The sequence below is a fragment of the Pelecanus crispus genome, chromosome 17 (genome assembly GCF_030463565.1).
Source record: "Pelecanus crispus isolate bPelCri1 chromosome 17, bPelCri1.pri, whole genome shotgun sequence".
Taxonomy (NCBI): domain Eukaryota; kingdom Metazoa; phylum Chordata; class Aves; order Pelecaniformes; family Pelecanidae; genus Pelecanus; species Pelecanus crispus.
Window position 1 is genome coordinate 8,475,929 of NC_134659.1, and position 25,146 is coordinate 8,501,074.

General features: G+C 49.1%; 1 protein-coding gene across 6 annotated transcripts in view; it reads left to right on the top strand.

Moving 5' to 3' along the window:
• Positions 1-4,527: 4,527 nt before the first annotated feature.
• Positions 4,528-25,146, top strand: part of PPP1R12B (protein phosphatase 1 regulatory subunit 12B) — a 123,353-nt gene continuing 102,734 nt past the window's right edge. For all 6 annotated transcript variants that reach the window (XM_075722255.1, XM_075722251.1, XM_075722254.1 and 3 more), the window contains exon 1: positions 4,528-4,815. In XM_075722255.1, the coding sequence (XP_075578370.1) occupies positions 4,528-4,815 (288 nt within the window). The remainder of the gene's footprint in view (positions 4,816-25,146) is intronic.

Sequence of the window (25,146 nt, forward strand, 5' to 3'; positions counted from 1 at the left end):
GCCCAGGGAAGTGGCGGAGTCACCATCCCTGGGGGTATTTAAAAGACGTGTAGATGTGGTGCTTGGGGACATGGTTTAGTGGTGGACTTGGCAGTGTTAGGTTAACGGTTGGACTTGATGTTCTTAAAGGCCTTTTCCAACCTGAATGATTCTATGATTCTGTGGTGGCCACAGACCTTCCACAGGGTTCCCCAAGGCCTTGTAGAGAGTTAGAGACATGCCCCAGAGCTGACATTGCCACAGCACGCGGGGATGAGCATCCTTTCCCCTGGAGGTTGGGAAACCTCTGCCAGATGACTCCGAGGATGTGTCGGTGCTCGAGGTGGTGCTGCAGATGCCAGCCTCCAGCAGATTCCAGCCTCCAGCAGATGCCGGCCCCCAGCGGACTTGGACAGACCTGCCCCCTCCAGCTGGCTTCCCACCCGTGTGAGGCAGGGGCTGTCAGGTTTTGGGGGCTCACATGCCCCTATTTCTTTTCTCCACGGGAGGTGGAGCGGGTGTATTAAAAGCTGGCCATCAGCTCCAGGGTCCCTGCATCCCAAAATTCAGGGTCCACTGCTGCAAACCCCGCTCTGATCTTCGCTCCGAGGCTGGTTGCTCTGGAGGGGGCTGGAGGAGGGCACCAGGCTTGCGGAGCGCATAAACCCATCCACGGCGGGCGAGTGCGGTCCAGGCCTGTCCCCTTCCCAGCACGGACGGCGGGACGCCTTGCCGTCTGGCAGAGGGACGCTCTCTGGGAGGGCAGAGTCCAGGGTTCCTCACACCTCGCCTCCCAGGGTCTCCCCACGCAGCAGACGTGCCCCTCTCGGGCTGAGCACCGCGGGGCTGGCCGTGCCTGTCCTTTCCCTCGGGCTGCTGCAGCCCCTGCACCCGCCCAGCGGCACCCAGCAGGCCCAGGGGTGCGGGACAGCAGAAGTTTTCTCTTCAGACTCCGGCGTGGGCACAGGGCGGGAGGCGCGGGCGGGTGCCGTGGGTCCCCATGCCATCTGGTGTCACACCGGCCGCGGGACGCGGGAGGGGGACAGGCTTCAGCCCGCCCCGCTCCGCAGGTCTGCCCGCGCCCCGGGCAGCTCGGGGTGCCACCTCCAGCTGGGAATTTTACCCGCTCCGGTTTTATTTCCAAAAAGAGCGGCTTCACGCAGCGTACTCTTGCACGCAAGGTTGCGGTTTAAGCGTGCCAGGTCTCACACGGCTGGGCGTTTGGGAACGGTCACGCCAGAGGATTAAACCAAACAGTGTCCTGGGCCAGCAGACTGGGACCAGAGGTGCCAAAAACAGTGACCAAAACCAATGAAGGCATCAAAAATGCTGTTAAGAGCTTGAAATAAAACCAGTTGTGTTCACAGGGTAATGTCAGGGCAGTCAAAACCTTCAGAGAGAGCGGAGTTCACAAGCTGCCCGAGTCTTGCATGCATCTACCACGGCTCTCACAGCTGGTGGCGTAAAACTATTTTTCAGTGAACATAAAGGAACCAAGAAATATTTTTTTTTTTTAACTTTGGAGAGACAGGCTACTGGCAGAAGTAAGAAGAACAAACCTAGACCATTCCAGAAAGTTATTTTATTTTATAAATAAAGCAGTTATTTGTAATAGAGCAGTTAAAGGAAATTCAGAGAGAGACTGAAAAGAAGGAAACTGGTACTTAAAGATATTGGCTGCTGGGAGCACACAGACATGGTTTTTGCTCAGGATCTGGGAGATGCATTGCCGAGCCACGCGTTCTCATGTTGATCATCCCGGGAGCAGACCTGGAATAATGAATTTTTGTTCAGAAACTCCCTGCTGAAATAGGAGGAAGGCCAGAGCTGGACTGAGTTTGAAGGGATAGATGATAGGAAAGCAGAGATGGGACAGTAGTCACACGTGTCAGGGATCCGGGGCGCCTGAGATGATGGAAGGATGGCAAGAGGCTTCTAGTCACAGCCAACAGCCTCCTCTTCCAGCCAAGTTTTTTTTTTTTGTCTGGGGATATATTCCATTTTCAGGAGAAGTCAGATCTGGAATAGGGCTGCATCCTTCTGGCTGCGATTGCTTTGGAGTGGAGGCAGTTTGCAGAAAGCAGACGTGACAGCCGATGTTTCCAGGAAGCACCGGCGTGCAGAGGGAATCCCGCGGGCTGGGGACACGTGCAAACCTGTGCAAAGCAGCGCTGCATCCCAGGAGCAACGGTAGGTAGGCCAGAAGTTTTGGGATCGCTGTTTGTGTGATTTACAGCCAGTTCTCATGCGACGTGGCTGTGCAGGACTTCTCGGCATCCAGAAGCTTAGTCAGATGTCCAGGAATCCTAGACAAATGCACAAAAGTCTCCAAATATGCCTGGGTAAAATTCCTGTCAGGAAAATAAAAGGCATGTTTTAAAAGCATAAGTGGCTGATAGTCTCAATCAGGCAGTTTTCGTGGGAGCATGGGGTGGTCTTGCCAGCTGCGGGGGCAGGCGGGATGCCCTCCCGCCCCGTTGCCACGTTGCACACAGGGAAGGCACTCACCAAACGGTCAGCTGCACCGCTAAGGTGGGTGTGCCCATCGCTGCGCAAGAGCGAAGGCCCACGGCAGCCTGGCGTGCAGCCAGAAGTAACGAAGTTCTTGAAGCAATGGATGCAAAGTCAAGGAGCTCCAGGCCTGGGCCAGCACGGACCCAGCACGCTCGTCATCGTGCATAACCGGCCCCGCTGGGACGAGTGCAACAGAAAGCACGGAAAGGCGGCAGCTGGTCACGCCGAACGGGACTCGGTACGCGCCCCGTCTCTGGCAGGCGCCGGGAGCGTGTGCTGAGGGATCCCGGCCTCCAGCAACCCACAGCCAAAGGCCTTTCTCGACCAAGGATGGTAACTTCATACTTATGACTCTTGACTGATTTACTGCCATTAATTTGTCCTGTCGCTTTTGAACCCACCTCAACAGCTAGCATCCTCACTGCCCTGCTGCCAGGAGCTCCATGCTAAACTGCGTGTGGCGTGAAGTGCTTTTCCTTGTTGCTCTTCTCTGAACCATTTCTGTACTAGTAATATATATAAAAAAAAAAAAATCCAGTTTTATAATTTTAGGCTGCTAATGAACCACGATCTGGCATTTCTATGAATATTTAATAGCCCTTTATGTGGCCCCTAACTGTTCATTAGAGTGGTTCCTGGTAATTTGCGTGCTGGTGGCATCAGATACACTGCGCTGTAGTTCCTGGGCTTTTCCCTGGAACTCTCTTGGAGACTGCTGGGGTTTTTTAAAACAAATGAGCAAATGCCATCTGGTCTGGGGGATTTGTCACCGATCGTTTAGCTCTGTGCTCGTTCTGCCATTCCTCTCAGGAACAATTTGAGGCAAATCCTCTGTCTGGCAGCTTGATGCCGCAGAATGACCCGAAGAAGAGGGGCAGCCCCTCCGCTCAGAATGCAAACCGTGCTCAGCGGTCTGCCGGGAGAGGCCGACCCCCAGCACCCTCAGGAGCTGACCCCCAGCACCCTCAGCAGCCGACACCCAGCACCCCAGCACCCCCCCAGCACCCCACCCCCCAGCCCCCCCAGCACCCCACCCCCCAGCCCCCCCAGCACCCCAGCCCTCCAGAACCCCCAGCACCCCCTGCAGTACCCCAGCACCCAGCACCCCCAGCACCCTCCCAGCACCCCAGCCCCCCAGCACCCCACCCCCAGCACCCCAGCACCCACCCCCAGCACCCTCAGCACCCCCAGCACCCACCCCCAGCACCCCCAGCACCCCACCCCCAGCACCCCAGCACCCACCCCCAGCACCCCCAGCACCCCCCCAGCACCCTCAGCACCCCCAGCACCCACCCCCAGCACCCCCAGCACCCACCCCCAGCACCCCAGCCCCCCCAGCACCCCCCCCCAGCGGGCCGGGCCGGGCGGGCCCCGCAGGGCGCTGCGAGCCGGACACAGCCACGAGAGGGGGCTCGGAGAAGGCGAACGGAGCCACCGCAACGATCGCGCCCGAGAGCGGTCGGGGTTCGCTTCGGCCCCGGCGGGCAGAGCTGGGCGGCAGCGGCCCGGCAGCCACCGGCAGCCGCCGGCCCCCACCGCGGGGGAGCAGCGGGACCCGCCGGGGGAGGGCCGGGCTCTGGGTGCGACCACGGGAAAACTGGAAACCGCCTCTCCGGAAGCCCGGCGCCCTCCCGGCCGCCGCACCGGCAGCTGCGTGGGCAGCGGGGGGGGCAGCCGGGCCGGCGGGGGGCGGTGGGGGGGGGGCAGCCGGGCCGGCCGGTGCCCGGGCGGGGGGCGGGGGGGGCGGGGCGCCGCGATGGCGGCCGGGCGGGAGGGCGGCGGCGCGCAGGGGCCGCCGGGAGCCGTAGTCCGGGGCGCGCCCAGGTGCGGCGGCGCGCAGGGGCCGCCGGGAGCCGCGCGCGCGCCGCGGGCAGGTGCGGCGCCGCCGGCCGGAACTACAAGTCCCGGGGTGCCGCGGGGCGCGCGCGGCGCGGGCGCGGCGGCGGAGCGGCGGCGAAGATGGCGGCGGGGGCGCTGCGCCCCGCTCCCGGCTGAGGCGCGGCGCGCTCCCTGCGCCTCAGTGCGGCGGCGGCGATGTCGGAGCCGGAGCACCTGGGCGGGAAGCGGGCCGAGTCGGCGCGGCTGCGGCGGGCCGAGCAGCTGCGGCGCTGGAAGGGCTCTCTGACCGAGCAGGAGCCGGTGGCGGCGGGGGGCGGCCGGGGCCGGCACCGCGGCGCCGGGGGGTCCCGCGTCCGCTTCGAGGAGGGAGCCGTCTTCCTGGCCGCCTGCTCCAGCGGCGACACGGAGGAGGTGAAGCGGCTGCTGGGCCGCGGCGCCCGCATCAACACCACCAACGTGGACGGGCTGACGGCCCTGCACCAGGTACGGCAGCCCGGGCTGGCGAGCGGGGGCAGCCGGGCCCGGGGGTCCCGTCCCTCCGCCTGCCGCCGGGCGAGGCCCCCCCCCCGCCGGGCACCGCGGCCGCAGCGGGCCCGAGCAGCCCCGGCCCGGGGCAGCGGGGGCTCCCGGCGGGGCAGCGCGGTGCCCGCAGCACCGGGAGCACCGGGAGGGGCGGCGGTGGGCACCGGGAGGGCTCCGGGCTGAGCCTCGTCCCGCGCGCTCAGCCCGTGTCTGCGGCGGGGCCGCGGCTGCCCGGTCGCTCCGCGGCTCGGCGCACCGGCTTCTCCCAGGGCTGTTAAGTAGCTTAATTAGCAAAATGAAGCGTTGGGCTGGCAGAGCTGCCAGCCTGGCTCGGTGGCCAATTTATTAATTTTTGGAAAACTCCTGGCTTCGTGCTTGGGGTCCGCTGAAACAGCAGCGGTACCGGGAAAATTTCCCGGGGGGGGTGTGGGGGGGCGGTTTTTGCAAGGTCAGAAGCGCCTTGTCAGCTCCTGTGTTTGTGTTACAGCGGAGTTGCCTTGAAACCCCCCAAGCTGCTCTTTGGCAGCCTTTGCAGAGACCGGAGAGTGCCTGCATCTCAGATAAGCGACGTAGGTTCTATTAATATTCATCCACATGTGCTGGGGAGCGCACAGAAGTGGTCGCAGAAGTTAGCGGCAGAGCCTTGCCTGTCTGGAAACCGGTGCTGCGTTTCATCTGTAGCCTTTGCTGTCGTGTAAATGAGCAGGAATGTGAGGGAGCATGTGAAATCGCTACCCTTCAATACTGGGAAACCTGTTGCGATCTGACTGATTCAGAATTTAGCAGGGCATGTGAAATCAGCGTCCCAGATTGTTGCATCTGGTCAGTGAGATGAATCTGATTTGAATCCGGGCCAGCCTCGGGAAGAAAATTTTCTTAGCTCAAGATCTCGTAGATTAAGCATGTAGTGTAGCGACGGGACCAGGAAAAGAAGCACAGTCCAGGAATAACATCTGGAAATAATGCGTTTGTAAAGAATAATGCTTTAATAGCACAAATAGCAGGACAGTAATTGAGTTGATTAGGCTTTCTTCTTTGCTGGGAGGGTGTTACTGAACTGAAGTGTTTGGGACATCTACAAGCTCGGCTCACAGGCTCGCTTGCTCGTGGCTGTCGGTGAACAAGGGGCAGTGATACCTGTTCATTTTGTTCTGGGGTTCCAAACACAAGTTATGAAGCAAAGAGCGTAGGAGCTTACAGACCATCAGGTTGAATAAGACTTCAGTTGGCAAAGCAGTGAACTTTGTATTGGCTCAGCTTTTTTTTATTTTTTTTTTTTTTGGTATAGCAATAGCAAATAAGTTACACTGCTTATCTAATCTCTAATATGGCATGCATACATTTATTATCAGATAAATAAGTAAATGTATAGACACTAGTAAGAGCCCGTTACTGAAGAGCTGGTTATTGAAAGCATTTTGACAAGCAAGAAGGCTGAATCTAAGGTGGATAGAAGTACGGTAGAGCTGGGGTGACTTCATGAGGGCTTTCCAGCCAGGATTGATGATGATCTCTCCAGAAGTATCCGGGTATCTTGCTGATGTACGTAATGTGACGCTTGGCCAAAAATGTATCGTGAACTACATTAGACTCATCAGACAAAGGGCGATTATTTCTGCAAGGTCAAACTTCTTGAATATATGGCAAGCCATATATTGACAAGCAGGCTGCAAATATAATTCTGTATATGTAAAGAATTGTGTCTTAGGAGTGAAGTATCGGGTAGCATTGAACAGGAACACCGAGGGCTTGATACTTGGAAGAGCTTTTGGGTGAGTGAGGAGTCAAGCAGACGCTGGCTGTACGAGCAAGTCTCTTACATGAAGTGTTTCTTCAGGAACTTTACAGGAAGGGAGGCTGACCTTACTTTGAATTTAATAAAAGCTTTGTTCCAATGTCCCGTTGATGTATTAACATTTTTCTCATCTGCGTATCTCGGGCAACACTGAAGAGTGCTGAGATGTTCTTGCACGCCCAAATGGAACAAGCGCTGATTTGTTAAGAGGTTTTGTTGTACGTGTGTATCTTGGGTCTGTAAATCTGTATCAGATGAAAATGTTTATTACCGTTTATTACCGTGGCTGAAGAGGTGGTTAGGAGTGCCTTATCGCTGAATGTGTCCAAAATGTGTTTGTTTTCATATTACTTGGGGAATGATACTGTCTATGGTAAGGTGTTGGTTGAGGGCCAGTTAGGTTGAGGGTCCCCTGAGTGCGGCTCGACAAATGAAATGAATGTGATACATGTGAGGATTTTTTTAATAACTTCTCTTAGTATTAGAAACAGAACATTATGAGATATAGGGCAGGTAGTAGTGACCGTCTGCTCTCGTGTAATACTTGTAAAACCAAATGGCCGTGCAGCAAGGAAGAAAATCTTACACATTAAAAAGAGTTTGCTTTGTTGAAGGAAAGATTGTGTAAATTTTTTTTTTTCTTTGGTTAGAGAACTTAATATTAAGTGAGACTTGCTCTGTACAAGCAAATGGAAGGGTTAACAAAGTCAATTGTCTTAATTTGTCAGAGTCAGCATCTGCTTCTACAAAACCTAAGACCAATCTTACAAATTGGTTTGAAGTGCACGGTGGCCCCAAATGTTGCGTGGCGTTCAACAAAGGTAAAATTACACTTTCTCTAGTATCTGGGCCACTGTGACTAAGAACCGTTGTGTACTTGCAGGGTGAGAAGCTGTCTTTGCTATTTATAGCTATGAAGCTGGATTTTGAAAATAACCATTTAAATTACAAGTGGTGTTTCTGAGCCTGCAGCTTGCGTCGTCTTCCTCTTTGGAGGCATCAGGTGCAGCATAAACCTACACCGCAGGCCAGCGCCCGTTATCTGTGCTGCGGCTTCAGGTACACGTGTGTCTGTACCCCAGTGCCTGCAAAATGCTTCTGGATGAGCATCAATCCCATATTTTCAGTGATTGACTTAATTCATTGAACATAGTGTATTTTTGGCAATGGTTTTGTGTCTGATGCAGAATGGAAAGGGAGATATTAGCTAAATGTGAGTGGACATTCAGAAATCATCAAGAAAACCGCTACCAGTGGGTGACACAACCTGTTGGTCACAGCTGAACTTTAGTGTTTGCAGACGGTGGGAAGGGGGCCTGAAACGCGCTCTCTTCCTCCTGAGTGCCAGATGGAACCGAAGCGTAAACTTTTACAAAAATTGAGTCTTAAGGGAAAAAAATTCTGATGCTTCTAGTTGGGAAGGCGTCGCCAAAGGTAATAGGCAATGCTTGTGTGTCTGTAAGGACTGGCTCACAAACGATGACAACAGAAAAGATTGTTTATCCTTTGTCTGCCCTTTGATTTACCTGCTGTTTGCCTGTTCTATGGAGAAGTGAGTTGCTCATGGAATAACTCCTGAGTTTCTGTCATTTACAATACTCTTGAAGTAGCTTGGCACTTGCGTTTGACTTATTTTCAGGTGCTGGGCACCTGTGGTTACTCAGAAGCTGCCTCACGAGAAGTCAGGTACTTTGTGCATGATTCTGGGTTGGATAGCGGAGGCTGGGACTCTGGCAGTCCCAGTTTAAGTTGCTCCTGCTTCTGAGCCAGAGCTGTAAAACTGCAGGCACGTCTAGTTGCTCTTCGGGGCTTTATCAAGTGGCATCCATGTCGGGCTAAGGCTGGTCGGTTTTTGGTTGCTGCTCAGCAAATTTGGCCCTTTACTCGCTTCCAAACGTTGTGTGCGGTCCTAGCGAAGCAGAAGGCGGCAGAATTTTTGGACAGTCCAAAAACACAGCCGGGGTGATCTGTTGCAGACCACTCGTCCTAATCACAGCAGTCTGGAGACTGTTGGAAGAATCATTGAGGTGCTAACACCGGAACAAAATCCGGGAGACTGAAGGGAGGGAAGAGAGGATTCTTATGTGGATTGGTGTTTTTTCTAGCTGGGACATGACTGCTAGAGAGCATGGAGCAAAGGGTTGGAACTGCAGTAGTGGCTGAAGCAGCCTGGGTTTGTTTTACAGGATGAGCGAGACAGATCCGACAGTCATTACCCACACAGTGCTCATGCGGCAACAGCTTCTAGGAGGAGTTTCTTAATCACCAAAAGGTAAAAGCTAGCTTCTGCATAGAAATGTGAGGATGTAACACAACGGACAGTGGCGCGAAAACTCTTGAATGAAGTATTCGGGTACTACATACACATACGTTTGGGGCATCACAGCTGTACTTTAGGGTAGTTTAGCTTCTGATCTTTTAATCGGTGATGATAGTGTCATACGTCAGGCTGCATTTTTTAAGATTGGGTGGCTGCATTGCCTAAAAATACATTAATCCTTGGAAGAAAGGTTATCTAGGGAGAGTCATACCTTTTCCACCGTACTCTGCAAAGTTCCTTCCTGAAGGTATGCTTCTGCCAATGAAAATAGAAGTTGCAAGCTGTTAGTACTGTATTTAACGCTGCTCATCAAACGGAAATATGACACTGTCAAAAATAGGGTTTATCACAAGGGTAATTGAAATACTGTTGTTTGGATTTCACTTATAAATGGGCGTACAATAGTACGTACTCTGAATAAAGTCAGAAAGCTTGGAAGCTACCTACAATACACCAGGAATTCATTAGATAAAGCTAGTTAAAATCTGAAGTGCTGTCTTACCAACCTAATGCTTTTATTTTCTTGCTTTTGGCTTACTCGGTCCCTTTTTTGGCTTCATGTTTTGTCCCTGTAGGTTAGTTCAATTGTCTGTCCCTCGCATCTCTATTTCAAAACAATCTCCTAAGCGGGCAGAATTAACTCTAGACTAAACAAACTAACCTTGAACCGAAATGAGCTGGAGCCTTGGAGAATTGCTGCTCCTTGCAGGAGTTGGAGGAGGTCTTCCTCTGTTTCTGTTGGGGCACTTTCTCAACTGGTTAGTTTGGCTTCTGGAAACCGAAGCCAACTGCAGCATTCACTCAGCTCCTGCATGCTGGGGGGAAACTTACTCTGGTTTAGTAAGTAGGTGGATATTTGTGATGGGAAGTGTGCATCTTCATTGTTTCCTTCCTCAGTCTCTGTCCTATCTAGTGATTAGATGAGTCAAGCTCTGTTGCTCCCCACAAACAGCGAGCGAGTGAACTGATAGGATTTTCAGCTGCGACTTCCTTTATGGCAGCAGCTAGACGTGATGACCCTGGTCCCTTAGTGCTGTCTGTGGAAAAGTTCTTGTCTCTACAGCAGCGCTGCTGGGCAGGCCACCGCTCTGGTCTCACGTGGAAATCTCCTTTGGGAAGTGAAGGTATTTTAAGGAAAGCTTGTTATACTTAATATAAGCTGAAAGCTTTCTGACTTTTGCAAATAAAATTCTTCAGCCTGCATTAGAGATGGAAACAAGTCTTTAATGCTGCATACTTGTCTGAATCAACACTGTTTGGTAAAATTGAAAGCCAGCTCAGCAAAACATGCGGGAATGAGCAATGAATGCAGTGCCTGGAACGGTCGCTGTTCCAGAGCGGTGTCTTGCATCTCCTGTTGGCATGGCTGAAACCCGCTGAAACGTTAAAAGGCAACGTTTATGTGCAGAACTCTCTCAGCTGTAACCTAGATGAAAGTACCGTCATCCTGGTGGTATTCTTGCAATTTATAATGCCTCTTGCTTATTTTAACGGGGAGCGTTAAGGGCTGGGAGCTGTTTCTGTTACAAACAGGTTTAGAGACTTAGAATTCAGATTAGGCACTGTGGGGCTTGTGAGACATCTTAAGTGCTGTGTGTTGTAATATACTGAGATAATAACTGACTAGTATTAAAATATAAGACTTTTGAGTTGGTATGCTAGCTCTCCATTGAGGATTATTATATACCGTAAGTCAGAAAGGCCTGTCAGACTGTGCATATTACAGTGGCCTTTTTAAGAAGGTTGGGAGAGGGGAATATTATGTAAGTGGTTGTATAAATTGAGATTTTTTTTTTCTTTCTAACTTTTGAATACAAATGGAGGCAGGGGCAGCATTAAATAGTCTGAAACGTCCACTCTGCTTTTTAAAAAAAGAAGTGTTTGTGCACAGGGCTGGGATAAAAAAAAAAGAGAAACCCAGACCCTTTCAGGGGAATAGCAGCCCCCACCCCCCAGTTGCAAGCTCTCCAAATGAGTGAGCTGTTTGACCTAGTGATAATGGTATGGCCCCAGCACGGTGAAGGTGCCCAGTATAAATCCTGGGATCTGAGTCTGCAGTTTATTTTCAGCTGTCCTTCTGAAGGGAGGTGCAACAGCTGTCCCTGCAATCTCCTTTATTGGGCTGCGGCAAACTGATCTGCACGGGGATGAAAGGTGCAGCTCGCAGGAGGAGGTGTTCAGTATGCCTTAGCAGGGAAATTTCAGTTTATAAGAATTTTGAGGGAATGATTTGGTAGGGATTTAGGTGCCTATTTTTACGGGGCTTACTTCAGCATGAATGGATTTAAGAACAACTTCATGGTGAGTATGGTCCATACAGGCCTGTGCAGAGAAATGTTTCAGGCTGCTGTCAGCTTCTTGAAAATGGAGGGCGATGGGATCTGCCTGCGCTGTTGGAGCTTTTGGGAGCATGACTGTGTGGTGGGGCTCCAACCTGCCCAGCAGGTTTGCCAATAGGTGCCAAATTTTATTTCCTCCCTTCGTTCCAGAGATGCATCTCCTACTGTGGTGGAACAGGACCATTCTTACAACATGTTTTTCAGAGGAAATTTGCGTTTCTAGATTCTCAGGCCAGGAGAATGATATCCCGCACGGCTGACAGCCGAATCCTGAGTCAGGCCTCTCTTTCCTCATCAAGCTGTTGACAATCACGAACATCAAAATTCTTGATTCAGACACCTACACAATTTCTCATGACAGCGTTCATTCATAATAATTACAATGTACAGTACTTACAAATTACTAGTATTTTAGAAAATACACCCATGTGCACTCTTGTTAAATATTTTCATGTTAAACAAATTTTTGAAAGATCAGTCTCCTTCCAGCTTTAAGGACTCGGCTTAAATATAGTCTTTGCTCATCTGAAAACAAATGAAAATTCACTCTTTAAGAGTAAACGGTGTCGTTTTTTTAATGCTGTTTTTTCTTAACAGCTTGTTTCCGTTGGCTGAAAAAAATAGAACAGTCTTAACTTGTAAGAGTCTCACTAGAAATGTTTCCATAATACAATCAGCTGACCTTGCAGAGGGACACAAGCAGTTTCAGCATTGCTTTTCCAGCATTCAGCCCTGCTCATAAATCTTTGTGAAATGTACAGAATGCAGAATGACCACCTGCCATTAGCCTTTTATGTGTCACTGCCTTTTCAGGGTAAAACTAGACCTGGCCCTTCTCTGATACTCTGAGCCAGAGCATTGATTTGGCACAGCGATTGCTCACCATCCATTTCTGGAATCTGTCTGAAGCCACCTCCTATTTATAATTTGCCATTCCTCACTGTCTTAGACAGTTAATGCCATTTCATTAAAGCTTTATGCTTTTTTGCATCTGAAATCATGTGATAGCAACAACTCGTAGTATCAGGCCTTGCCTAAGCGCACGTGCTGGTTTAGCAAGAGGTGACTCTAGCAGTGATTTAGTGAACTGATGCAACTTTGTGTGTGGGCTCTGCTGGCCTAACCTGGCTTACGTCTGTTTAGTTTGGACTTGTAAATATAATACCATAACCCAAACGGATGTAAGCCAGCTTGAAGCGGGGAGGGCCCGCACACGGAGCTGCGCCGAACTGACCGTAGTGTTTTTGCGCTTGAATTGGTGCATCCTGAAGTACTGCTGCAATGGTTTCGTTCTGAAGCCAAAGTGTGGAGCAGGGTTTCTCTTCCAGGATTTGAATTCGTATGAATTGTCAGCCTTACCCAAAACAATTATGGATTGATCTCGAGTGACAACTTGATACTTCATGCGAGACATGTTAATAGGGATTCTTCCCTTGGAAGATTTCTGGGGCAGGTGGACCCTGGCTCTACCAACAGAAATCATCAGAATATTTACCTTAAATACTGTTGTGGTTTTGGAGGATAAAATGTTCTAAATTTTTGTCAGAAGCCATTTTCCTACCCCATTTACTCTCTGGTTTCTCTAAGTGAGATGACATGCTCTCCAGCATAGACAGGTTTGGTGTTTTTTGTGGATAACAACCAAATCTGAGCTAAGTGGTTGCATTAGCACAGCCTGCACCTGTCCAGGAAGAGGCACGTATATATCCTGAGCCCGGGTAGGAATTTAACTGCACCCGTGACAGTCATACAAACACTACAGACTTGCCAAATGTCTGATTTAATTTTTTTTTTAAAGTGATGTGATCATGCCAGCAGAAGTTCCCGTGCTAGCAAACCGCATGCCCTTGCTTGAGTCTTTTAATGAACGTCGCAAGGGATGTTTGTACTGTTGGTATGATCTACACATTGCACTAATGTAACCAGTTCAGATACCAAAAATGATTACACTGGCAAAGATGCAAATGCTGCTTTCTAGCCTATTACCACACCACCTTCCTTTTTTGATGCAAGAGGTGGTTTTTAAGCAGTCTACAGCAAGTATTTCAAGCAGAATTATGAATACTGAGCTGAAATAGCTCTCTCAAGAGAAGGTTACAGAGTGCTGCTGACTTGCTTCTGAAGGAGGTAGCGTCTAGGTTAAACCTTCGAAGATGGTTTCATCACTTGGTGCTGGCTTTCAGTTCTTGTCTTGCTTTGTGCTTCTTCACTATGTTCCTAGGAAGCCAACTGAACTACACTGTGCTCCAGCCAGCTCACCTTACTGTGTGCCGATATCCCCATCAGTCTTGTTAGCCTTTAGGGGAATCTGTGTACCATGCACAAGCTTTGAAAGGTAGAAGTTGTGTTCAAAATTACTGTTTCAAAGACTTTTGAGAAGCAGAAAGTCAGCATTGCATGTCAGAGTCTCTTCCAGACAGTTATATTGATAGTCCATAAAAGCAGTTATCTTGACTGCCTCTCATCTGTCTGCTTTGCCTCTCTGAGAACTTGGCAGGGCTTTTTCTGCAGAGTTGCTTTACAGCCAGTTGCCCCAGTCTGTGCTGTTGCAAGGAGTTACTCTGTCTCAGGGGCAGGACTTTCTGTTTGCCTTGGTTGACCTTCACAAGGTCTCTGTCAGGCCGCTTCTCCAGCCTGTGTAGGTCCCTCTGAGAAGGATCTCCTGCCCCAGCCGCACCAACCAGTTTGATGTCATCTGCAAACTTGAGAGTTCTCTGTCCCATAATTGGTGTTAATCAAGTTTGTTAATAAAGACGTTGAATCGTATTGGCCCCAGTATCAACCCTGAGGGATGCCACTGGTAGTCAGCTGCCAGCTGGACTTTGTACGGCTGATCACCTTTTGAGCCTGATATTCTAGGCAATTTTCCATCACCTTATTGTTTGCTTCTGTAGTCCAGCTCTCGCCAATCTGCCTATTTAAGAATACTATCAGAAACAGTGTCAAAGGTGTACCACGCTCGCTTTCCCATCATCCGCCCAGCCAGCTTGTCATTGTGGAGGGCAATCAAGTTAGGCAAGATTTGCCACTGGTAAATCCGTGCTGGCTGTTCCCAGTCAGTACCACCTCCTGCACGCGGCTGGAAATAGCTTTCAGGATGATTTACTACATAGCCTTTCCAGGGACTACGGTGGGACCGACAGGCCTGTAGTTCCCCAGATCCTTCTTACGTGATGGGTGGTGTTTGCATGTCATCAGGAACCTCCCTTTGTCACCATGACCTTTGAAAGGTGACAGTGACTTTGCAGTGACATCAGCCAGCTCCCTCCTCAGCAGTGTCTGCATCCCACCCAGTCCCAAAAGTGATCCATGGCCATTCCTTCCCCTTTATTCCCTGGGCTGGGGCTCTGGTGCTGCACAGTGTAGCTTAGCATGACCAGTCTGCTTTTCCTGGGAACTGTCCTTCGTCCGTTCCTTCTAGCATGTGTGCCCGTCTTGTCGTACCAGACTTCTCAGCTGCAGTGCTTCTGTAGTATGCGCTGCATGAGACTTCAGCCTTACTTGCCTGTAGCTTTTTGCAGCGACTGCCAGACACTCGTGTACACAGCAAACTAAACATTTCTAGGATTTTTTCCTGATTTCCTCAACTCCCTGATTTCCCCCGCCACACCCCCTTTCTAAAAAAATTGAAGTTTTAAGGTGAGGTCCCGGCCAGGAGGGAAATAGGAGTGGTTCTTTCTAGTCCACTTGTCTCTTAACTTCTGCAAGACTGAACTCTGAAGGAACACGGCTGAGCAATTGCTAGTGAGCAATTGCTATCTCCTCATACCTGCCATGCCTTCCCTGCTTTTTGGTGCCAACTTGCACAATGACTTAACCAACAATTCAAAAACTGCTTATCTGTCAGCACCAGTTCAGTTTTAAGGCATGTCGTGACCTCTTTTCTTCAAGAGTAGACATGCAATAAGTAGTACTGCCAGGTAATATCTCCCAAGGGAGATGATGATTGTGGATTCCTGTTTCTTACTGCCACTTTGGTAGATGCTTCTTAACCATCTTGCAGTACAGACATCAGTGGCTCTTAAGGCTAGAGGTATTCTCTTATCTTTCTTGGCTGCCTTAGTTTTATTAATGGGCTTAGCAATTATCTTCCAGTTGCTGAAGAATGCTGCTTGCTGCTCCCATGTGCAGAATGGCTGACACCGTAGGAAATGCTATAAAGCAAGCTGAATGGTCATTTTTCGCTTGTGAGTCCACTTTAGTGGAGCCTTTTTTACTTTCAGTCGAGCTACCAATTTAATCACTGCTGCACTTTGAATATGAACTGTTGCTCTGTGCCATCTGAGCATGGAAGGGGGGTGCAGCAGGCACTAGGTATGGGGATGAGCGGCTGTAGCTGTTGCAGCCAGCCCGTGAGTGACGGCTGCTTGGTCCCTGTGGATCAGCTGCAAGAGCGAGCAGCCGTAAGCCGGCAGGGCTTAGCTCGCATCCTGGCAGAGAGCATGTCTTAGGGTGCAGCTTTGCTTAACCTTGGCACCCACACAAACTTGCGAAGAGTCGGACAGGGCTGTTCGGCGCCGTATGCCCAGCCTGTGCCCAGCAGACGGATGTGCTGCCCGGGGGAGCTGGGTTTAAGAAGTAGCTTTGGGTGCCAAACCTTTGTGCAGGCAAAGCACTGCTCCTGCCAGCAGGTGAGGAGACCTGGCTGGTAGGTAGGACTAAGCAGCTCCCGTGATTTGTAAACCAGCCTTTCTGCAGGCAGGGCAGTGAGGGGAGGGCGAGTTCTGGCAGCTTAAGTCCCTCCCTTGGGCCATGCTGAATAGCTTCTGGCGAGGAGCAGAAAGAACCGGTGAGGAAAATAGCACTGTTGGACAACAACTTGCTTTGTATTCCTTTTGCTAGTCCTGGGTGGGATCTGACTCCTGTTTGGTGTTCCTGGGCAGTTCCACCGGGTGCTGGCTGCTCCCGTGTCCCCTGGGTGTGCGTGCTGCTCTGGGGCAGCCCGGACGCTTTCTGGACCAGAGTGCTGCTCCAGGGCTTTGGACTGCCCCGGAGCTACTGGGCTGTCTCCAGTCCCCATGTCATTTGCCTACCCGCTGCCATTTGTTTCCCAGACCCTGTGTCACTTAGCTGCTCTCAGTCTAATTAATTTGGGGGAAAGCTGAAAGGCAGTAAGAGTCCCCTGCGGCTCCTCGGAGTCTGCACTTTTTGTCCAAGTGCCATCCCTACTGCGAGGCGAGCTGCGGCTTAGATGCTGGCTGTGTTAGACCTCCGTGCGAGGGCTCAGTAGATGAGCCTTCCAACTTTCAGGTGGGATTGTCCGCACCTCTCCTGCTAGGCTTTGCTTCCCTTCCCTGTTCACGCTCATGTTCCTCAGTCTCTCCTCTTATACATGAACTGGAAGGTGGAATATATTTAGAGAGGCAGGTGCATGAGGGTGAGTGTATTTGCTGCAGACAAATAGAAATTACGTAAACTTCTGCATATTGTATCTAAGGAACAGGGGGACTTTCAATAAAGCAAATTGAAAAGTGATGATTTAGGAGAATTCAAATCCTAATTATTTTAAAATTGGAAGAATGATACATTGTTCCTTGTGACATATCTTTTATATGGCATGGCCTGTGTGCTTTCTCCTCTCTAACACAAATCACCGTAATAGATCTATGCTGCATTCAGGGAACACACGGTATTGGGTTTTTTTCTGGGGGGTTATTGGGAGAGTCTGAATCTTAGATACTAAATAGTTTCAAATGACAGATCTGTCCCGGTTTTGCCATTGTGTGCTGAACAGTTTTGCATTGCTTCACAGCAATACTGTGTCTGCACGCCTTCAGTCTTTCCTGTATGAAGATCTTTTAAAATAAAAAAAAAAATTCAGCTTTCTGAGCTTTACCGAGCTGCAGTATTGATGACAGAAGAGATTCCAGAACTGCTCAGACAAATGAAAAGTGTCAGGTCTTCAGCACCAGCTGGTATTTGTTCAGGAGGAACTGGCATATGAAGTCTCTAAGCTATTACCCGCTGTGTATAACATATCCCTTCAAACAAACCAACTAGCAGAGGACCATCCCTGCAGCAGGACCATGTCAATGGGAATGACAGTTCTCCGGGCAGCACTAGTTTCCAAAAAGGACTCCAAGAAGAACCTGGGAAATGATGATCCCAAAGCAGTCAACAAGCATGTGGGGTGGAGAAATCTGTTTGAGGTGGTATGTTTGGATTTCCAGAATGCTTTTGACAAGGTCCCTCTATGGAAGCCCTAAGAAACAAAGCTGTTGTGAAATAGAGAGATCTTATAATTGATTAATTACTGTCTGAAAGAGCTAAAACAAAGGCTAGGAATGAAAGCTCCGTTTACAGGAAGAAGGGCGGTTATCCCATGCATCTCCTTTGGAGTCTGTGCCGCTCTGCACACCCATATGTGAGGTGGAAAAGGGAATAAAGAGTGAGGAACAGTTTGTTAATGGTGCTGCATATTCAGGATAATAAAATGAAAGCTGGCAGTGAAGGGTTTCACAATACTGGCTAATTTGGTGATAAAATGGCTGGCAAAATTTGGTCAGTAAATGGGAAGTAATGTTTATGGGGAAGCAGTAGATTCTAATCCAGCTGTCACAGGCTGGAAAAGGTTTTCAGGGGATTTAATGTGATAGCATGGAATTACTGCAGTGGGTAAAAAGCAAATCAAACATTAGGAATTATTAAGAAAGGGATAAATAAGTCATAAAGCCAGTATAAGTTCATGGTGCCCATCTGTGGATTAGTTTGTGCGGTCCTCTTTCTACCATCTCAAAAAAAAAAAATGTAGTCAATAGAAAGATACGGGAAATAACAGCAAGGTGATCAAAGTCGTGGAGTGGTTTCCGTACAAGGAAAGATCAAAACTGTCTACAATTCTTTCTAACTGGTGGAAAGCCACAAGCACGGATATGATACAGGTATCCAAAATTGTATGTAAGATGTGATTAGGTATGTTTGCTTTTTCCCACAAGGAAGAATTAAAGGACATCAGAATTTTAAAACATCTGTTTTTTCATCCAGTGTAAAATTCAGTTGTGGAACTAATTGCTTTAGAGCATAGTTCACTCCAAAAGCTTAGATAGTTCAGAAACTGCTTGATGGGTATAAATTCTATAAGTCTATAAGTTAAGCTACAGATTGCCAGGCTCTAGGATGGTGTGGCCGGAAGTTCCCTCTATAATATAATGAATAATTAAAAAGGCATTATTTATTACAGATTAGAGTCAAGAAGGGAAATAAGATAGGAGCAAATTAATAAGGCCAAATACCTTCTCAAATGTTAAAGCAATAGTTTTAAAATTAAAACCTGGTGATTTTTAGAAGGCTAAGTAATACTGTATTCCATAAATGGTGGGCAATTATGCTTTGTATTTAATAGGCAATTTTACTGAATTTTTGGGTAACTTGCTGCAGTGGCACGAAGGTTATATTTCATAGCATACTCTGACCTAGAAGAAAGACTGTGAATATGTATGGGATATCACCTTGCTAATCCATGAGTTTTTGAGCCTTTTTCTATTCCTGGCTTGCAGTAGCCTGAACTAACGCATCTGACTGAACACACAGTATCTAGGTGTTCTTGCAAAGCATGGATTTCATTTTTACTTCACGGTTTGCACTAGCTTTTCTTTTCTGTCTTGGATGACTGACAAACGCAATTTGACCTTCGCAGCCCTAAATGGTTTGTCTTTTAAACTGATATCACTTGAGTTATTCTGAACAAGCATTCCCTCACGCTGAAAAAGATAAGTGGTAAATTTGTCTGTCTCTTGATGAGAGACTTCAGGACCGTGCCAACCTGTATGCCAGCAGAGCCAAGGTTTAAACTTCAGAGCATATTGCATGAGTTATTTTTGATCCCTTATTAATAGCTGCTATAGGAGGAGCCCTATGCTTATGGCCAAATATTGTCTTATAGCTATTTTGAGTATTGGCTTGTCTTCAGCCTACAACTCAGTCGGTCCACAAAATCCATTCTTTTCCATTTAGTTTAGGTGCTGTTAATCTTTAAGAAAATTGTTCAATGTTGCAGAAAGTGAACAAGGAACAAAGAATTGATTGTAGTCATTGGGAGGGAATCCATGTGCTGACATTATGCCCAGCTTCCTGCAAATTGTGCTAGTGACTTAAAAATTCAAGCCCCGTCCAAAACAAGAACTGCTGCATTAGGGAAAATAAGACATTTTAATGTAATCTGATTCCAGGGTTATCTTTTAAAATACAGTGTTATGGCGATGAAACCCTGAGAGTCTTGGAGATTTGGGGATACCTGTTGTTGAGAAAGCTACCAGCTTTAACCACTCACCCCTTCTCCAGTCTATCTAAGCTGCTTTCCTAATCCTTTGGCTTCTTTGAGCAGTGTTCTCCTTTTCTGTGGTGCTGAAAGCTGCATCTCTTCCTCTACCATTTGTTTGTCTCTTTGTCATTTGCTCTTTCTGAGCCCAGCCTGTGCCGTCGCAGTGGTGAGGGCAGTCTGCCGCAGTTGTAGCGTTCCAGATGCGTGGCTGGAAGAGATCACAGAAGATGTTCTGGTCCGGTCCTCCGTGCTAAGGCGTGACCAGGTTTATCAGAGCTTCTTCCAAAAGACAGTTAGCTACTCCGTTCCTACACATCTTCACAAAAGGTTCGGCTGCACCTCCCCAGTAGCCAGCTCCAGCGCCTGGCAAGCCAAGCAGTTGGGAAGCATTTCTCAGTGTTTGACCCAATTCCACTTTCTTCCAAATGAAACCGAATTCTTTGTTTTCCTCTGGTTGCAATTGCTTTCCCTTTCATAATAGCCTTCCCACTACTGGAAGACTCTGTTCTCAAACTTTTTTTTCTTTTACCTAGATACAGTAAAGCTGGTTTATTTAACCTTTCCAACTAGTTGATGTCTTCTAAACCTGCAGTGAGCCTTGTTGTTCTCCTCTGGGCTTCTTAGGAGTGTGTTGCTTTCAAATTGAATGTGATACTTAAGTGGAGATCTCTCCAGCCCAAGAATAATTTTCTTCAGGGCCTTACTAGCAGCAGTTGTCTGTAATGTATTCCAGAGGGAGATTTGCTTTCTTCTTCAGCAGCACCCCACTGAGTCATCCAGCCAAGCCCAATTAAGGGGGGTGGGGATGGAGATGAGGGGATGGTAAAACAAAATTAGAAGTAATGGTGTAAATCATTAATGCTATAACACTATACTTAGCAAACGTTGCTTTGAAAGGCTAAGACCCGAAGCAAGCAGCGTGCTCCCTGCAGCGTGGGAGCCGTCGGAGCCGGTGCGGTGCCTTGGCCAAGAGCTGGCAGGGGCAGGGCTGCCCCGGCAGGAGCGAGGCCTGTCGCACAGCAGCACTGCATGGGAGCCATCGGAGCCGGCGCGGTGCCTTGGCCGAGAGCTGGCAGGAGCGAGGCCTGTCGCACAGCAGTGCAGCGTCAGAGCCGTCGGAGCCGGTGCCTTGGCCGAGAGCTGGCAGGAGCAGGGCTGCCGCGGCAGGAGCAGGCCTGTCGCACAGCAGCGCAGCGTCGGAGCCGGTGCGGTGCCTTGGTCGAGAGCTGGCAGGAGTGAGGCCTGTCGCGCAGCACTGCATGGGAGCCATCGGAGCCGGTGCCTTGGCCGAGAGCTGGCAGGAGCGAGGCCTGTCGCGCAGCACTGCATGGGAGCCGTTGGAGCCGTCGCCTTGGCCGAGAGCTGGCAGGGGCAGGGCTGCCGCGGCAGGAGCGAGGCCTGTCGCACAGCAGCGCCGTGGCTGGGCGGCTTTCGGCCTGGCCTCTCTCGAGTGGGTGTCTAGTCGGCGAGCCACTCGGCGCCGTGCCCTTTTTGTCCTTGTTTTGCCTTTAGATGCCTCCCGCCTAAGCGCAGGAATTTTCCCGTTTTGCTTTGTTGTAAGAACGTTTGTCGGGACCACTCTGAGCCTGGGTTCCGTTCCGTCGAGCTCTTGGCCTTCTCCGCTTTGGTTTCATCTCACACCAGTAAAACGTGATCTCCGTTTCTACGTCTTTGTTGAGCGGGAGGAACAAAGCTGGGCCTTGTTAGTCCGTGCGGATGAGACTTTCGGAGCAGCGTTTACGCAGGCTCAGGGTTTTGCAGCCTGTGCCGAATCCTGCGCTCTCCTACGTAGGGCGAGGCCCGGCCGGCGCAGCTGCGGCGGGTCGAGGTTGCAGCAGGGTGCGAAGCGGATGTAGAGCGAGTGTCCTGTTTTCCCCAAACCTTTTACAACTTTTTCTCTTCTTATCTTGCTGAATTCTTCTTTAGCCATTTTTTTTTTCCCAAAGCATTGTTTATTTCTGTGGCGCCCTACAAAGAGTATAAAACATATTTGTGATGCCACAGAAATCCATAAGTGCTTTTGGAAAATGGGGAAAGTTGTGTGGGGTTTTTTTTGCCATTGTTTTAAGTTAAGCTTTTTCTAATTCATGTCCCATTCACGTCTGCCACATCTTTTTTTAGTTGTGGAGACTGGAATTTCTTATGATACTGAAAATATAGTGTACCATTACATAGAGGCCTAATGATATTTTCTGTTTTGTTCTATTCCAGATAATTTCTAGAACTTGCTTTGATTTCTGAGCTTGGAGCTGATCTTTTCCTACAGCTATTTGTTATAATCCTAAGAGCTTTTTCCTGAATGGCAGTAATAAGCTCAGAGCCTTTCATTTTGTTACGTGATGTTAGGTGTATTTTTTGCCTGTGATTCACTCTACAGTTATCTGCATTGAATTTCATCTGCTCTTTTATCACCAGTTGCTCACTATTGTAAGATTCTTCTGCAAGTTCGTCCTTTACCCTCTTGAACAGTTTCATCAGCAAACTTTATCACCTCACTGATCGCCTCCTCTTCCAGATGCTTTATTTAATACAATAGGCGGCACAGACTTCAGGAAAGATTTCTGCAGAGATCTCCAGGAAGAAAATTTATCACTTATGCTGGTCTTCCCATCATGAAAACATGTTTAATCGTGCAAGGATCTTCCGTCTTACCTGTGCAATGCAGTGTCTTGAGGGGCCTGGCGAGAAGCCCCCACAGTCTCTGTGGATTGTATCAACCTGGATCTCCCTTGCCTTTGTGCTTATTTACCTTTCAAAGGACTCCAGTGGTTTTCTGTCATATGACTTCCTTCTGTAAAAGCCTCAGTGGCTCTTTTCCAATATATCACAAAATACCACAATTTCCATGATCCATGCATCCACTGTTCTCTATTATACCATCTGCTAATGTAAGCACTGGCAGCTTGGTTCTTTTTGGGTTTGATAAGATCTCCCTTTCTCTGTTCCAGGAGTTTCCTCACTTCCCAGTGATGACTCCTTTCCATCTTCTCAGCCAGACACTGAGACACTGGCCCCTTGTCTGCTTGTCTGGTCCTACACAGAGCTGGGATGCGATTTCCAAGAGTGATACCCAAGAAGTACTACTATCCAGCGTTCTAACATGAGCCATTTTGTTTCTTAGCCTCTCCTGGCTGTGCGTCTGCCATGCCTCCAGCAGGCCAGTTACCGCGCAGTCCGTGGTTACCACCACCCATCTGTCCGTATGCCTGATCACGAAATGACTTGCTCATGGCCCAGCTCTTGCTTCAAGCTGGGAACCCAGCCCACAACCAGGCGTGCATCCGTGGTCTGGGGGCCAGGCAGTCCTGTCCCAGCGAGACAGACCCGTGTGCAGGATGGTTCTCCCAGCCATCAGCTCACTGCTTCCTCCTGCGAGCTCTTCCTTTGCAGCTGGCACAGATGGGGCTGCATTGTGAGACCTCTGAAAGTCCTCCTGCATGATGCGCTTTGCTTCTCTCCCCTCTTCAGCAGAAATGGGGTGATCCACTCAGAAGTGAGACTGTTCCATGGCTCTCACAGCTGGGCTTTGTCAACAAACCTTGCCCCCTCCTAAATTTCTCCTGTTCACCATCCAGGTTATGGTACTTTGTTTCTGAGGATTACCTGTGCCACCCACCTGTGGGGCAGACTAATGCACAAGTGACACAGTGCAATAAACATGGAAATTGCCATCCTCTAGCTGGACTTCCACCAGGTTTTGTTTTGCTTTAAGGATGAGTAATTGCTGTAGGTCACCTGTAAACCTCGTCAGTCTGCCTGGCTGCTCCTTCTGTAAATGGTAGTTACAGAGGTGGAGAGCTTGCTCTGCCCCGCCACTCCTCCCTTTGCTGCATGCGTTCATTGCTCTATCCATTTCTGACTACATCCTTTTTTCGGCATCTGCTAGCCAGGGCTGTGTGACACTTAAGTCCTGACAGAGCACTCAACCAGGAGTTCATGCTGGGCTGCCAGTATCTAAACCATGCAGGGCATGTGCACGGCGTTGGAGCAAGTAACTGGGCTTATGTTGCTCTTCTGAAAACGTGAAAGTTTGTATCAGGTCTGTATTTCTTTGATCACAGAGACCACAGTTCTTGATTAGACTCTGTCATGGTTTAGCCCCAGCCAGCAACTCAGCACCATGCAGCCGCTCGCTCACTCCCCCTGCCCCAATGGGATGGGGGAGAGAATCGGAGGAGTAAGAGTGAGAAACACTCCTGGGTTGAGGTAAGAACAGTTTAGTAATTGAAATAAAGTAAAATAGTGATAATAACAATACACAAAGCAAGTGATGCACAATGCAATTGCTCACCACCCGCCGACCGATGCCCAGCCAGTTCCCAAGCAGCGATCGCTGCTCCCTGGCCAAGCCTCCCCAGTTTCTATACTGCCCATGACGCCGTATGGTATGGAATAGCCCTTTGGTCAGTTTGCATCAACTATTCTGGCTGTGCCCCCTCCCAGTTTCTTGTGAGCCTGGCAGAGCATGGGAAGCTGAAAAGTCCTTGACTGGCATAAGCAGTACTGAGCAACAACTAAACCATCAGTGTGTTATCAACATTCTTCTCCTACTAAATCCAAAACACAGCACTGTGCCTGCTACTAGGAAGAAAATTAACTCTATCCCAGCCAAAACCAGGACAGACTCAAAACGTCATTCATAGCGCTGGGGAAGGTTCACACCTTAGTTGTGTCCGTCTTTCAAACCAGCAAGGTATCTGGTGTCGTGCTTTAACAAGAGTTCAGTGCACGGCAGCATCACGTGCTTACAGCACTCAGTTACCCTATGAAAGCGTCTGTGCAGGGGTCTAGCAAAGAACTATCAGTCAAGCAGCACTTGTCCCTCTTCAGTGACCTTACCCTGCAGGTTGTTTTCTTTAATAGATCACTTGTTCTCGGTACCGTATTTGCCACCGCCTCTCTTTTTCCACCGGTAAACAGACTCCCCGACTTCTGTTTGGGCTGCTGACGGCAGCATGAGGGTGATGTGCTCAGAAGCCATCAGTGAATGATTTTGTTACTGGTGGCCATGCTGAGATTTGCTTTAGTTTGTTTCCCACAGGATTAAAAAACAACCAACCAACCCCCCAAACAACAAAGACACTTTCCTATGGATTGAGCAGCCCTAATAGTGTTGATTTTTTTTTCTTTTTTTCCTGTGAATAAAGGCAAGTTCAAATGAACTCTGCCTGAAAGTGTAGTTGATGTTTGAAAACTCATGCGAATTGGATTCTCAAGCATACCAAGCACACGTCTTTTTCCAGTATTGGGAGTTCTTGAAAAGTTTGTTACCCAAGAGATGTGCAGACTCTGTCACAGGACTGTGAACTCCTATATTCTTTCACCTACCACTCTGAAAATGCCAGCCAGAGTCCAGACCTGTGTTTAGATAGGGTTTTTTTGCTATGTTTTAATAAAATATATACCTTAACTTCTGCTGTAATAGCAAATGATATCAAGGTTTCACTAGCATTTATAAGAAAACATTTCCTTAAAGCTACAGCATGTTAAGTGATGTTGCAAGTCCAAGTGATTGCACTGGAAACAGAAATGCTTGCAAAATCTTAGCTATGGACCTGTCAGGAAGAAATGTGGAATC